We start from the raw sequence: 15,218 nt of genomic DNA on the forward strand, positions 1-15,218 counted from the left end.
TGTGTCGTGTGGAACAGCACAAGTACGCGACTTTTAAAATAGAAGGACGCAGCTGGGGTTCTATCTTCTCTGGTTACTCTGCCACACCCATTCACATCCTATAGGTCATGGTAAAACAACACCATATGACTGAATGACCTGGCTGTGAGAGGATCATGAGTGTAAGCAAGGCGCTATAGAAGTTAGTATTATTACAAATACTGTGCCAAGCTTACAAGTACCATGAGTGTTGGTTATAGGATAGAGCACAAGAACTCAACACGATTCTCAAGAACGCAACACGCCACAGTAAGAACTGGGGATGCAAACTTTTGAACATCTCAACAGGATGATAGAAGGACATTTAAAACAGTTTGGAAAAAAACATGACCATAGTTCAACTATTGAGTAAACACATGTCAAAACAGCACAAATGTTTAAATTTATCTTGTTATAAGTAAGTAAGTAGCCTTTACTGACCATGTATACATTACTGCACAGTGAAATTCTTTCTTCACATATCCAATCCTTGGAGGTTTGGAGTCAGAAAACAGGGACAGCCATGATGCAACACCCATAGAGCAGGGAGGTTTGATGGCCTTGCACAAGGGCCCAATGTTGGCAGCTTGGCAGTACTGGGGCTTGAACCATGGTCTTCAACCCAGAGCCTTAACCACTTGAGCTACCACGACTATTATTTCATCAATATCCTGAATTGTATTGGTTGTTTAAACCTTGATACAAAATCAATGACATGCAGTAGCTTAAACAGACTTTTAGCATCTATTAAAATGTTGTCTATACAGTGCACATGATTTAATTTGTGCAGTTTTTTTTGAAGAGCCCGTAAGAAAGGACTTGCCTTCCGCAGTGAGCTTTGCACATTTAGACAGATAGAAAACAAGTTTTTCTTTATTTCTGCCAAATTTCATGCCAAAATTCATGACATTTCTAAAAAAAATTGTAGCTCAAGTGGTTAAGGCTCTGGGTTGTTGATCAGATGATTGGGGTTCAATCCAGTACTGCAACTGTTAGGCCCCTAAACAAGGCCCCCATCCCCCTACTCCAGGAATGTTGCATCATGGCTGACCCTGTGCTCTGACCCCAACCTCTCAAGGATGGGATATGTGAAGAAAGAATTTCACCATACAGTATTTTATATGACAAATAAAGGCTACTTATAAATGGAGATGCCTAAACATGGCTTCCCAGAAAAGATTTACTTTTTCAGTAAAGCTAAACAATACAATTGCTTAACATATAATTAGTTTATTGCCAAAAATGTGCCATGGTAAAGAAAAAGGTTGTGAAACAGAGCTCCATAGGTTATCTATAACGTTAGGGGTCAAAGCACCAGGTGGACAAAGATCAGTAGGTTGGGAAGGCAGTAAATACAAATCTGTTAAGCACAGAGTGCAGTCAGACTTGTTCATAAATAACTAAATAGCTCATAAAAATCCCTGACATGTTCAAAGAAGTCTGCTGATGTCTACAGCTCTGAGCAGATGTTACTAGTTATTGCTGCAGATGAAGCCATTCTTTAGGTCTGGACTAAAGACACACATCTCCTGCAACTCCTATATTAGTACTCAGTATTTATTTTATAGCATATTATTATTATTATTGAGTCAGATATGAAGCTTGTAGTACAAAGAAAAACCAACCAGATTCATTAATGTGAGCTGCTGGATGCCATTAACATTCATTCATTCATTGTGGTCAAAACAAACATTTTTTCTTCACACCAAGCTATAAGGTACTGAGTTGTAAGAAAACCGAGCACTTGGCTAAGATTCAGTGCTGGTCATCTGACAAAACCATTTATAGGAAACAACATAACTCATAGAAAGTGTTTGCCATGTGTAACTTCTAAAATAGGAGCACTCAGCTGGAGTTCTCCAGTCTCTGGGCACCCTGCCACCCCCTTTCATGTCCTATAGGTCATGGTAAAGCAACACCATATGACTGAAATATGTGGTTGTGAGAAGATCTTGAGTGTAAGCAAGGCACTATAGAAGTTATTATTAACACTTACTGAGTGCCAGACGTACAGCATGTAACTGAGTCTTGGGCCTGAAATCCCTCAGAGATCCAGCTTCTCATAAAGATAAAGATAAAGATAAACAGGAGGGAAAAAAAATTAAAATTGGGCTTAAGACTTCCTTATGAAGTGTTTAAGCAATTTGGCCTGAAGAATCTTAAAAAGCATGGCAGGAAATTGTACACCACTACAACTGTATAACATCTAAAGAAGGCATTTTACTGGAAATTCTACCTTCTGTGGTGCTGGCAGGCTTCATATCATGTTCCATAGGTCATTATAACATGTCGTGCCTTGCTGCAGTTGTGGCAGCATAATATCCAGTGATGACTGGTGGTAAACCTGATGGAGGGCTGAAGTCTCTTTCTCTCTCTCTTTTTCTCCATTATATATCAGTGGAATAATAAAAATGATGTAGGGGTAAGTGAAAGCTGTTTGGAAAGAGTCAACCCACGATACCAACGTTGCCTTCAGCATGCGTTCAAAAGCTAGGTGATTTTTCCGGCATTTTTTTTGTTGACAGATTGGTGGAGTGGATGGTCTGTTCTATTTTTAGCCCAAGCTTGGTGGCACGACTTCCTGTGAGGAGCCTTGACTTGGAATGATTGGCTTGGGGTCAGTTCTTTGTAAGCAGCCATACAGTTTACATACACGTCGTATTGGGAATATTTTTGGGTGGCTGGAACGGATTATCTGTATTAACATTATGGGAAAATTTGTTTCGCAATACAATTTTCATTTTCGCCACAAGAACTTGCTTCCAGAATGAATTAAATTCATATGCCGAGGTTTCGCTGTATTTAGTACTCAAACATACATTCAGCCTAAGTAATGGTGACAGTGATCCAAATTAGGCTATGGATTTGTTTATATTATGGGAAAACATAACCAAAATAAATTTATTAGAAACAGACTTCTGGTTTAGGCCACACCCACTTCTAGTATAATCCAAATACAGTTAAGAATATTTGAAGCACTGACTAGACGCTAACACTAACAGTCCTAATAGAAATACACAAGTTATCATTATTACAGGTCCAAGTAAAGGCTATGCATGAAGCACTGATTTTATTTTTTCCCCATATATTTATAATGCTGCTTACTTGATCAGGCATAACATTATGAGCACTGACAGGTGAAGTGAATAAGACTGATGATCTCCTCATCATGGCACCTGTTAGTGGGTGGGATATATTAGGCAGCAAGTCAACATTTTGTCCTCAAAGTTGATGTGTAGCTACAAGAAGCAGGAAAAATCGGGAAGCAGGATTGGTTTGATGAGCTCAACAAGACGTGTGAGGTCTTGACTCGGCCTCCAAATTCCCCAGATCTCAATCCAATCGAGCATCTGTGGGATGTCCTGAACAAACAAATCTGATCCATAGAGGTCGCACCTCACAACTTACTGGACTTAAAGTATCTGCTGCTAACATCTTGGTGCCAGATACCACAGCAAACCTTCAGGGATCTAGTGCCCATGCCACGATGGGTCAGGGCTGTTTTGACAGCAGAAGGGGGACCAACAAAATATTAGGCAGGTGGTCATAATGTTATGGCTGATGGGTGTATCTTATGCAGGTTCCAGTTTTGCAAAACCTCAAAAAGTTTAATCAGGTATTCAAAGCTGTATATGTTCCTAATAACTGGAATTAAAAAGCAATACATTTCAATAAAAAAGAGAGGAAAATATCATTACATGATTTAACAGGTTAGTAATAATGTAAGACGTTTAGTCTGAATGAAAAATCTGACTTGTGAAAACGACAAAACACGTTACAAAACATCTTACACAACTTCAAATATCCCTTTTTTTCTCCTCAGCTCAAAGATCCTACAGCTCACTACACGGCTCTATTAAGGACAAAATATCCGGTCAACACGATCGACGTGTACTGCAGAAACTGACCTCAGAGTCACAGTGATCTTGTCCCAATTCACCTAGTTGCATAGTGTCACCAAGACCACATGCTAAACCTGACCAAAGGTCAAGTCAAGTTTTCATTCTATGATTTCCTTTATTGCATCAGCAACCCAGACTTGCTTCCTCATGCTTCTTAGAATGAGAATAACTCTAAAGCATTTAGAAGCATGTATAAAATTTTGCATGGAATAGTGAGTTTCCCACATTTCTTAGCGGAAAACAAAACTTCAGGCACCACAAACGTGTTGGTTGATATATATGGGCTAAAGATATATTTCTGAGTCAGTTGTTGCCCTTGTGGACCTTTAAATTCTTGTTTTTTTTGCACACTACTTATTTCATATTCCTTTAAATCTCTGTATTTAGTATTTTTGGTTATATTTATTTTATTATAGGTTATTTGTTACATTTTTGTACCCTTAGATTTGTGTATTTGGTAGTTTTTGATATTCCTATTTTCTTTTATTTATTACCTTATTACCTGTGCTGTGGATAATACTGGAAGCTGTAAATATCCATTTGGGATGAATAATCAATCCATCCATCCATCCATCCATCTATCCATCCGAGCAAGTTATTGCTACCATCCAAAATTTATTACTTATCTACAACAGCAGCTTGTAGTGTTTTTATCCTTACTTAATGTAACATGACAAGCTGACTTTCAATTAGAGAGAGAGAGAGAGAGAGAGAGAGAGAGAGAGAGAAGACTATATACATCACACCACTACCCCATCACCTATAACAGCACTACATAAAACTAGCACTCCTATAGTTTTTCCTACAGCTGCACAGTGAACATTTAATCCAGTCACATTCATGTAGTCTAAATAAAGACATTCCATAATACTATATAAACTGTATAGGCTTTTTCGTTTTGGATAATTATTCATTTGGCATTTCCTAGACACATCTTCAGAGACGTCTTGATAAAAAAAAATGGGGATTAAGGATGTCTGCTTCAGGCCTCTACATTATTACTCAAAGTCTTAATGAGACATTTAATGACATTTTCATTCCAGCCTTTCTGCTCTGCGTAACATGAAATGTAAATATTCTGGAGAGGAAACCACGTCTGAGCACGGTGATTATTCACTTCTAGACATAAACTGGTTACAAAAACAAGGAAAAACCAACGGATTGTGTTAGTAATGTGAACAGCTTCAGTGGAGTCTCTATACTCAGAAGAACAGATATATGAGGATCATCAAATCATCATCATATCATCTTCTCACTTCCTACATACTAACTTCACTCATTGTTTTAAACGCATATTCGAAAACTAAAGTTTTAATGGACAAATCACAAATAGGTCATCATCAGATAGTCATTATGGCCATTTGCACGATACACCGATGAGCCATAACATTAAAACCATCCCATGCCGTCTTATGAATATTCGCCTTAAGAATAGGAATTCAGCAAGAAATTTGCTTCAGCATAAAAACAAATGAGCCGAACAGAGGCTAAGTTGTGTGTACGTCTGGGAGCCGTTCAAAATTTGTTTGTCAGTGGAAAGCCAACCAAAGCGAGTTTACGAATTCTTTTCAGACGGTTAAAGCTGTTTGGAAAGAGTCAACACACGATACCAACGTTGCCTTCGGCGTGCCTTCGAAAGCTAGGTGATTTTTTTGCAAGTTTTTTTTTTGTTGACAGATTGGTGGCAAGACTTCTTGTGAGAACCCCTAAGCCTTGGAAATTTGTAATATTGTTTATATTTTGGGGCGGCTGGAATGGATTAGTTGCATTCACATTACTTCTTATGGGAAAATTCCCAACTAGAACAAGAACTCAGCTCAAGAAAGAATTAAATTCGTATGCTGGAATTCCACTGTATTGTGTAGGTCCCCTTTATGCTGACTGCTCTGAGCCGCCGAGGCCCTTGACTGGATTCTTTTAAGTTTTGCGGTTGTATTTGGCACCAAAACATTATCGACAGATCCTTTTCACATCTTAGTTCTTCCCCAGCTATGCAACACACCCAAATATTCCACGATTAAACATGATTCATCAAACAGGCCACATTCAAAGGAAGCTATGACCCAGTTGTCCTTCCTTTGACCATCCTATAAGACCTGCTGTTTGGGAAACACTCCACCCCAGTCATCTAGCCATCACGAACTCGCTCAGATCCTTATGTGTGCCTCTTTTTCTTGCGTCTATCACAACTTTGAGAAATGACTGCCTAATGTATTCCACCCCTTGTAGGACACCACTGTATTGAGATAATCAACATTATTCACTTTGGTCATCAGTGGTTTTAATGTTTTACACACCCACACACGCCTCAGTACAAATACCACCAGGGCAATTAATTATTATAGGGCTTCTTATAACAAATCATGTATATTCATATTCACAACTATTTAAAGCATTAAATTAACACGTTATGGACTCACTGACACCCTGTAAATATACAGAGCATGGCAAGGTAAGGTAGAAACTAAGCCCAAAAGGTAAATAAAGCAAAAAAAAAAAAATCTAAAATATGGATGCTAAAACCACATTTAAATTCAGCAACTATACATACAGTCCATGCTACTACACCACACACCCAATTTACAAACCTGACTTCAGCTCCATTAAACCAAAAAACTGGTCCCAAAATGCATCTTCATCTTGTAGATCTTAACCAGGTATAGGATAAGAAGAACTCAGGACACAAGAGCAGAAGTTTTATTTAAATCTAATCAGGATGCAGTATCAACAGAGGCAGAGGAGGATTTGGGAACTGCAGAAGGTACAAACATTACAGAGGGAGAAAGTCTGGTGGGCCGAGAGGGAGAAAGGCAAGAGGGAGAGGGGCAGGGAGAAGGGCAGGGAAGGGAAGAAAAAGAAATAAAAAAGGCACTTTTGCTCTTCCAGTAGCCAGTCTGGTGCACCAATGGCTGGCATTTAAAAAAAGAAAAGAAAAACAAACATGTAAGAGATCCACTACCGAGCAGAGCAATGTAAACACGGCCAGTTTCTCTGTACAACACTGGCCAAACTCTTGCTTCTGTCTCGGTTGCAGAGATCATCCAATATGTAATAAAACATGTGCATGTATGGTCAGTCTCTCTTAATCTGCCATTACTCGGGTAAAACTAATAAAACAGGCAACAATGGTCACAGCTTCCAGAGCCACCCGGCGTCAGAGCCTCAATGCTTTTCTGTACGATGCGCTGTGGATGCCGCGGGGTGGCACGATGGGCACGCAGCTACACCGCTGCTCAGGAGAATCGTTAAAAAGTTTGACGTACAAAACGGAATCCAACTCGCCATGGCTCTAGAGGCTCGTACGGAGAGCAGGGTTTGAAACCGGCATTCAAGTAGTGAAGGTAACCCCCCTGCGGCAGCGAGGGAGCTCGGCTTCTCTGTAACCACGCCGGCTATCGAGCGCGCACAGAGGGGGGAATGCAGCATCTTCACCATGATTAAAAAAAAAAAAAAAGAAATACAGCCAATAGAGCTACGGAGATAAGATGTAATCTATAAAAATAATTTACGGAGAAATAAACTGAAGGGGTAGAGTTAAGAATCACAGTCCTGCAGAACCACAGTTGGTAGCAGCTTCTGGTTTCTCTGTAACACACCAGAAAACATATGGCCTGCAAGGACTGAGATGTCAGCAACAGACATCTGAAAAACACCATTTCTTCGAATAAAAAAATATATACCTTCTCCAATCAAAACAGGCCTATAGTTATACTTTTACTATAATACCGTACTCGATTCCACGCACCGGCAGCATTCGGATTATTAAACATTCCTCTGATCCCAAGGTTGTACATCGTTCAAGTGATGGAAATACATCGCATAAAAAAAATAAAAAAAATAAAGAAGAGTCGTGCTGGCATAAGTGGTACTTGCAGAAAATGTAACAAAAAAAAATTAATAATAAATAAAGAGGTTTGATTGGCTTCAGTGCTTCATGTGGCAATGCATAGCAATCTGCATTCAAATCATTAATTTGTGCCATCATTAACTTCAGTAGGATGCAGGACAGGAGCATGAGGGAGGGAGGAAAGATAGGTGCATGGGAATGGAAGGGTTTAGAGGAGAGAGGGTAAAATAAAAAAATAAAAATAAAAAGGGGGGGGGGGTCTGAAAGTGTTGAAAAGGTGCAAGCAAAAGGAAGGACGGATTTCTTTCTTTTTGGGAACTTCTTGATTCAGAGGGATGGGGTTTAGGTTCAAGCACGAGATTACATTCTTCTCCTCAGAGCAGCGAGGTTTCTCTGTAGTGTACGCCTACTGACTGAAAGGAGAAGCTGTTACAGGTTTAATATTGGAGCTTTTTAGGAACCTCCCATGCGAAAGGCTCACGGCCGAAGTGGCCGTACACGGCGGTGCGCTGGTAGATCGGCTTCTTCAGGTCCAGATCTCTGGAAGTACACAGGAGAATGCGATGAAAACACAGGTAGGAACCATCACAAAATTTGGAATGGGGGGGGGAAATAAAAAATCTATATAAAAAGGTGTACATCACAGAGCACGTGACCACTCTGCAAGCAGAGTACTGATAATTCCACCGGATCAGGGAGTGCCTTTAAGATTCTGCTCAGCACTGCTCGCTCTACCAAGAATGCACTTTAAGAAACTGCAAAATAAGCAATAGCTCCAAGGTTATGGTGCTCAAGCGGCACATCATCTCTACAACTGCATTCCAGGCAAACGAGAGAGCGCACTACACTATAGTACGCTGCAGTTTTACTGGTAAGTGCGAGCAGCTCAGCAGAGGAGCATTTGCTTGGGCCATAAGCAATCGGGCGGCGCGTGCACTCACAGTGGAATACTGAGAGCACCACACAGCTCTGCTTCACTCATATACTGTATACACACACACACACACACACACACACACACACACTCTGCATGCTGAAGACTTTTTTTTTAGTCCATTAGACTACAGGTTCATGAGCTCTCCCCATCCAGGTCAGCTGAAATAACACCATCCTGATCAGAAACATCTGATCCAGCTGGCTGAAGACTACACAGTACATACAGACATTAATAAATTGTAAGACATGAATAACTTAATGCATATTTAAACTAATTTACTGTAAAATCCGAGCCTTAAAACCCCGTGCTCTCTGACTTTCAGAATGGACGCAAAATAAAACCTCTCTGATGAATTGTAGCTTCGCTTGTACATTGTACATTCTTACTAATCGTTCAAACACTAAACATGGGATTGCTTCAGTTTTATGACGAGTTAATTACAGCTAAATTATAGCTCATGTGGTTTATTTACACCCCTGACGTTTTGGCAAGGGTTCCCAAACAAGCTGAATGCTTCAGGCTAAACAGTAATGCGAGCTTCTTGTAATGATGTGTACAAGGATCGCAGCCCTTTTTCCTGCTGCAGCCTACATCGTTCTAAAACCTCGGGTGATCCAATGGTCAATCTTCGGTCGCTAGGAAGCACAACAGGTTGACAAAATTGCACACCATCTCACAAGCCTACGTTACCTGACGATGACACCAGGGCGGAGGTCAAAGTTCTTCTTCACAATTTCAAGCAGTTCCTTCTCGCTCTTCTCAGAGGTGCCATAGTGGAAGATGGAAACAGAGAGCGGATGGGCCACACCGATGGCGTACGACAGCTGCAGGAAAAAAACAGCAAAATTAACAAAAGATTAAAAGGAGCTATAATTAAGTGATAGCAATAATTAAGATACACATTTGTTAAAAATCCTCACCTGCACAAGGACGCGTTTGCAAAGTCCTGCCTTCACCAGAGACTTGGCGACCCAGCGGGCGGCATAGGCAGCAGAGCGGTCCACTTTAGTGTAGTCTTTCCCGGAAAACGCACCGCCACCGTGAGCCCCCCAGCCTCCGTACGTGTCCACGATGATCTTGCGTCCAGTCAGACCAGCGTCACCCTGCACCACGATTAAAACAGGAATCAATACCACATCCACGACCTCTCAGTGAAAAACAAGCCTGCTGTGTACTCTGCACTCACCTGTGGTCCTCCGATGACAAACCGGCCGCTCGGCTGCATGTGGTAGATGGTGTCATCATCCAGGTATCGGCTGGGCACCACGGCCTTAACAACCTTCTCCTTCAGGGCGTCACGCATCTCGTCCAGGCCCACGTCCTCGTCGTGCTGCACAGACACCACCACTGTGTGCACACGCAAGGGTACCATGGTGCCGCGGTCCTGGCGATACTGTACCGTCACCTATACAAGAGAGACAGAGCTCAAGTTCAACAACCAGGACTGAATCAAAATTAATGCTGTGTGATGACTTTCAAGCTTCAAAACAGACTTTCTAAAGCATTTCTTTCAAGTGAATTTATAGGAAACGTTAATTTTAAATCCAAAAGGGGGAAAAAAACCCTTTCAAAATTTGAGACAATGAGTTTCCTAAAACCAAGGGAGAGATCAATATGATTTTTTTCCCCCCTGAACAGTTCGTCCATGCAAATCTTTAGCTGAAATCTGACAGACAATACAGACATAAGCTACATTCAAAAAGCTTACAAGTCAAACACCTCACCTGAGTTTTGGAGTCGGGCCTCAGCCATGACAGACTGCCGTTGCGTCGCAGCTCAGACAATTTAGCGTTCAGCTTGTGTGCCAGGATGATGGTCAGGGGCATACACTCCTCCGTCTCGTCAGTGGCATAGCCAAACATCAGACCCTGAGAACCACATAAAGCATGTCTCAGAACAAAACGGCCCTTATATTCTTTACATGCTCTAGCTGTCCCGATTCATTTACTTGTTTCGAACGAAAACCCTCTGCGACAACCCGTTTTAGAGGTTTTAAACACCATACGTTTCATCACGCTCACCTGATCTCCAGCACCAATGTCCTCCTCATTGCGGTCCAGGTGAACGCCCTGGGCGATGTCCGGGGACTGCTGCTCCAGAGCCACAAGGACATTGCAGGTCTTATAGTCGAACCCTGAACGAAGAAATGCACATTAGTCATGGAACAAAAACAGAAAGGCAGACTGCCATGAACACCACTACAGCATAATCCCTGGGAAGTATTTTTATTCATTCATTTTGAGTAAATTGAAGATGATTGCATCACACCAGCAGACAACTCCTATACCTGGACTTAATAATGTCTTTAAGCCACAGAGTTACCACAAAACATTGTGTAAGCATCATGCTCAGTGATAAACCCAAAGAAAATCTGACTATTTAAAAATACTAAAATCTGTATATAAAATAAACCACAAACCTACAGTGAGAGAACACCAGAAAGGCAAAAGGCACATCTAACTACAATTAAAAGAATGCACTTAATGGCATGCATTAGCTGCACAACTGGTTTCATGCTACTGTTGCACCTTTGGTGGAGTCGTCATAGCCGATCTGCTTGATGGTTTCTCTAACAACCTTCTGGTAGTCGACGTTGGCATGAGAGGTGATCTCACCCGCAAGCAAGATCATTCCGGTTTTAGCTACGGTTTCTGTGAAGGGTTAAAAGATTGAAGAGAGATTAACAAACATGCCTGAATGATTTAAATATTTAGACCAGTTTCTGCATGTGCAAATGAGCCATTTTAGTTACGATACTCCTGTGGTTAAAACACTCACCACATGCAACCTTAGCGTTGGGGTCCTGCTTGAGATGAGCGTCCAACACGGCATCACTGATCTGGTCGCAAATCTTATCTGAGCGAGAGAAAATATAAGTATTGTTTAATGTCACTAATATATAAATCTAATGCATTTAGACCAAAGGAGCAAAACAGAGTCACATGACAGAAATACAATTAACAAAGAGGGAATCAGATTCATGACGGCGTTCTGCTTCAGGCAAAGAATCCAAGAATGTGCCAAGAATCCTGAAGGAACACATTCCTCCCTGAGGATCGAAGCAGCACACTGCAGCAAAATCAGCTAAGAGTAACAAGTCCCTCACGTCATCAATATTCTACTAAAAGGAAAACGGACATGAGAGGCTTATGTTCAGCTCATGTTCTTTGTCCTGACCGAGTGGGATATCAGTGTACGTTGCTATAGTGAAAAATACCAACACTTGATCGCATCTCATGCAGCAGCGCTTTAATCGTGTGAACATTAACATAGAAAGAAAACATTACAGAAATCATATTGTGGAACGTCAGTACATGAAACATTTTTAAACACTGAGTACAAATGCGTCACAGCTTCAGCTTCATCTAGGGAAGTTTCCAATTTTTAGAAAAAACTAGTATGACTCAAAAGCAAACAAATTGATTACTAAATTCATGACTACCATGCTTTAATCAAGCTTCAATTTTTATTGCAAATGGTTTCCACTCTCTTTTATCCCCCATAGAGTAGCTAAGTTTCCATCTAGCACCAGATCAAGTGGACAAACCATGAAAATCCCTTCAGCAATTCTACTTTTTTCAGCAAGGCTTTCTGCTGGCTATTGATCCTGAGCATGAAGAGCGCATGCGCCGGATTCCTGACTGATGGCTTGTTTAACAGCTGGGTTGTGTTTGAGTTGGGTAAATACTCTGCAGCCATTGCAGGAACTCTATATTTAGAGCAGATGTAAGCCGTCTTAATCAGCTGTAACATAGCCAGGACTCGAGGCACCTGTGCATCGTCCTGCACCGCTCTGCGTCGTGTGGTAGGGCACTACGTAGGGTACATAACGTAGGGTAGTGCACTTGCACAACCGCAAGCAGGGGTATTTCTCTTCTCCTGGCACACTGAACGCAGTACTAATCACATGTGTTCAGGATTCAGCATAAAAATGGGATTCATTAAACGGCAAGGACTTTTCCCTCCAAGGCAGGGGGTTGCCAGTTTGGGCCCGTTTACCCTCTCTCAACCAAACCCCTGTAGGAAAGAGAAAGCAAGAAGCATGGAGATAATGATCTTTAGACGATTTCCACATCGCTCAGCAGAAACAAAAGTAAATTTTTTCTCCCCCCAAAATCCCTCACATAAGTAAAGTATCCCTGGATTTCTAGCGATACCTCGGTTTTGATCAGGCCAACCCGATATTAAACACTGACGCATCTTACCAACATGGCTGCTTTAATCAAAAATTCACTGCACCCCTAACATGCGTCAACGAACCCTAAGCTTTGGAATGATTTGATAAGCACACACTTTCTTTAAAGAGAAACTATAAGCACTCACAGTGTACACACACTCACAATCTCACACACATTAACATAATTGCCACTTAGAGGTCATAATCATGACTTTCCTTTTGGTTGCCAGATGGGGGCGTGACACAAATTAAACCTAAATACGACCAATCTGGCAACCCGGGTGTCGGCTGACGCAAGAGCGAGAACACGTGGAGACATAAACGCATACAATAACGCGGATGAAGTCGTCCTAGTTAATACACTTTTAACAACATGAACTACATTTAATCTAGATTTGTTTATATTTATTTCTCAGACAGCGTTAAAGAAAACACAGATGATCTTTTAAAGTCTCCAGATTGAAGAAGTTGATTTATAAACAGTTTGTGAGACCGAGCTTTGTAGGATGTGTAGGGAATATAAGAATATAAACCTTTATCAAAATAAGGTGTGTAAACTATATTTATATAAATAATGTCTAAAAATAAATAAAAAATAAAAATAAATAACATGGAGCATCGCTCTGGCCACATGCCGTCCTCCCGCCATAGTGCGCGTACTCACAGCTTCTCCATCACTTCACGGTAATAGCTTTAGCTTCTCAGATATAACCACTGAAATAAATTCCAGCACTTATAACCACATTTCCATATATACACATAAATGTTATCATGTTTTAATTGTTATTTATTTTTCTTTAGCCTGGAACTCGCGCGTGCTCCGATCCGGCCTGACGAACCCACGGCGTGGTTAAGATTAACGGATACCGGCGAATAAACCGCATATTTGCGCTTAATAGGCAAAACTTTATTTATCTCATATAGATACAGGTTTTGGAATCTAGCTCTAAAATTCTGTGAGATGTTGAGTGTATATAAGCGTTTAATACAAAAATAAAAAATAATCTAGAGAATGGATATAAACCGATTGATGTACTGTACCTATTGTTTGCTAACATGCTAGCTGCGCAAACGCACTGTGCGCGAGCCAGTTCCGGTTAGTCACCTGCTTGTCGCCAATGGCCTGAGTTGTGTTTAAATACGTATTTTATTCTAAATATAATAAATAAACGCTATTCTATTTAGACATACATACCAGGGTGTCCTTCCCCGACCGACTCAGAAGTGAACAGGAAGCAGTCTTCATCAATGATGGAGTTACCGTGCCCGTTCATGTTGTTGTTGTTTTTCTTTTTGAGTGAATAAATGTATCTAATACCCGAAACGATTGTCTGGCTATTTGTTTGTTTGCTCCTTAAACCGGGAACGTTGTTAAATTCAAACACACCGGCTATGTAGACTCAACACCGAATGAATGCAGTGGTCCGGTGCCGTCGCTTATATTCTACGTTTGTAGGCCAAACACTCAAATCTGATTGGGTTGAAGAGACGTCCGTTATTCTCACCAGCCAATCAGGTTCAAGCTCAGGACTTAACGACGTCCGCCCAGAGATGCAAATAATTCGATACAGTTTCTGTGACATTTTTCATGTCAAGTATATGAATAATGCTTATTTTCTAAGTCTTCCTTTCCTTCTTAACCTAACACAAGCAAATCAGTTCATGTGATTATTTCTCAGGTTGCTCAAGTGAATTGGTTTGTTTTTGTTTTATTTGCTACCAAAATGTCTGCCATGGCATGACAAAATGAGGAATATCCATTGTTTCTGTCACACATGCCAGCTAGGAAATGAAACTGTCATAGATTAAGGAGTCCAGGGTGTCTAGAGTTTACTACAAATTGTTAATTGCACGCACGCACACACACACACACACACACACACTGGACTCTGGACCTCCAGCACTGGACCTCATGTCCACGGCTGGGTGAAGTACAGAGACATGTTTTAAACTTTTACTCATTTGTTGTATACTCAAAGTGGAAGTCCCAGAAAAAGTGAAAGCAAAAATCTTTCAATGTTCCTTAAATGTACTCAGGCTTTAAAAATAAATAAATAAACGTTTTTTAAATGGTGAAATTTACTTACTGTCATGTTTTGATGTGATATGTAACGTTTAGTGCTTATCTAAATTATCCAAGCACTAAAAAATAATCGAAATTTAATATATTATATCAGTTAGATCCATCCATCCATTTTCTATACCCGCTTTATTCCTAATTAGGGTCACTGGAGCCTATCCCAGCACACATTGGGCAAAAGGGCAGGGGTACACCCTGGACAGATCACCAGTCCATCACAGGGCCACACATATAGACAGACAACCACACACACTTCT

At 40.8% G+C, this 15,218-nt stretch overlaps 1 protein-coding gene across 1 annotated transcript; it reads right to left on the reverse strand.

Annotated features, from left to right (window-relative positions):
* Positions 1-6,603: 6,603 nt before the first annotated feature.
* Positions 6,604-14,313, reverse strand: mat2aa (methionine adenosyltransferase 2Aa). The gene is made up of 9 exons (XM_058412557.1): positions 14,077-14,313; positions 11,483-11,560; positions 11,233-11,355; positions 10,726-10,838; positions 10,429-10,572; positions 9,891-10,109; positions 9,625-9,807; positions 9,395-9,528; positions 6,604-8,307 (listed from the first exon to the last, which is right to left on the reverse strand). The coding sequence occupies exons 1-9, from the start codon at positions 14,153-14,155 to the stop codon at positions 8,205-8,207; spliced, it is 1,176 nt and encodes a 391-aa protein (XP_058268540.1). The 5' UTR covers positions 14,156-14,313; the 3' UTR covers positions 6,604-8,204.
* Between the last annotated feature and the right edge of the window lie 905 nt (positions 14,314-15,218).

This window comes from Hemibagrus wyckioides, linkage group LG16 (assembly GCF_019097595.1).
Source record: "Hemibagrus wyckioides isolate EC202008001 linkage group LG16, SWU_Hwy_1.0, whole genome shotgun sequence".
NCBI classification, from domain to species: Eukaryota; Metazoa; Chordata; class Actinopteri; order Siluriformes; family Bagridae; genus Hemibagrus; species Hemibagrus wyckioides.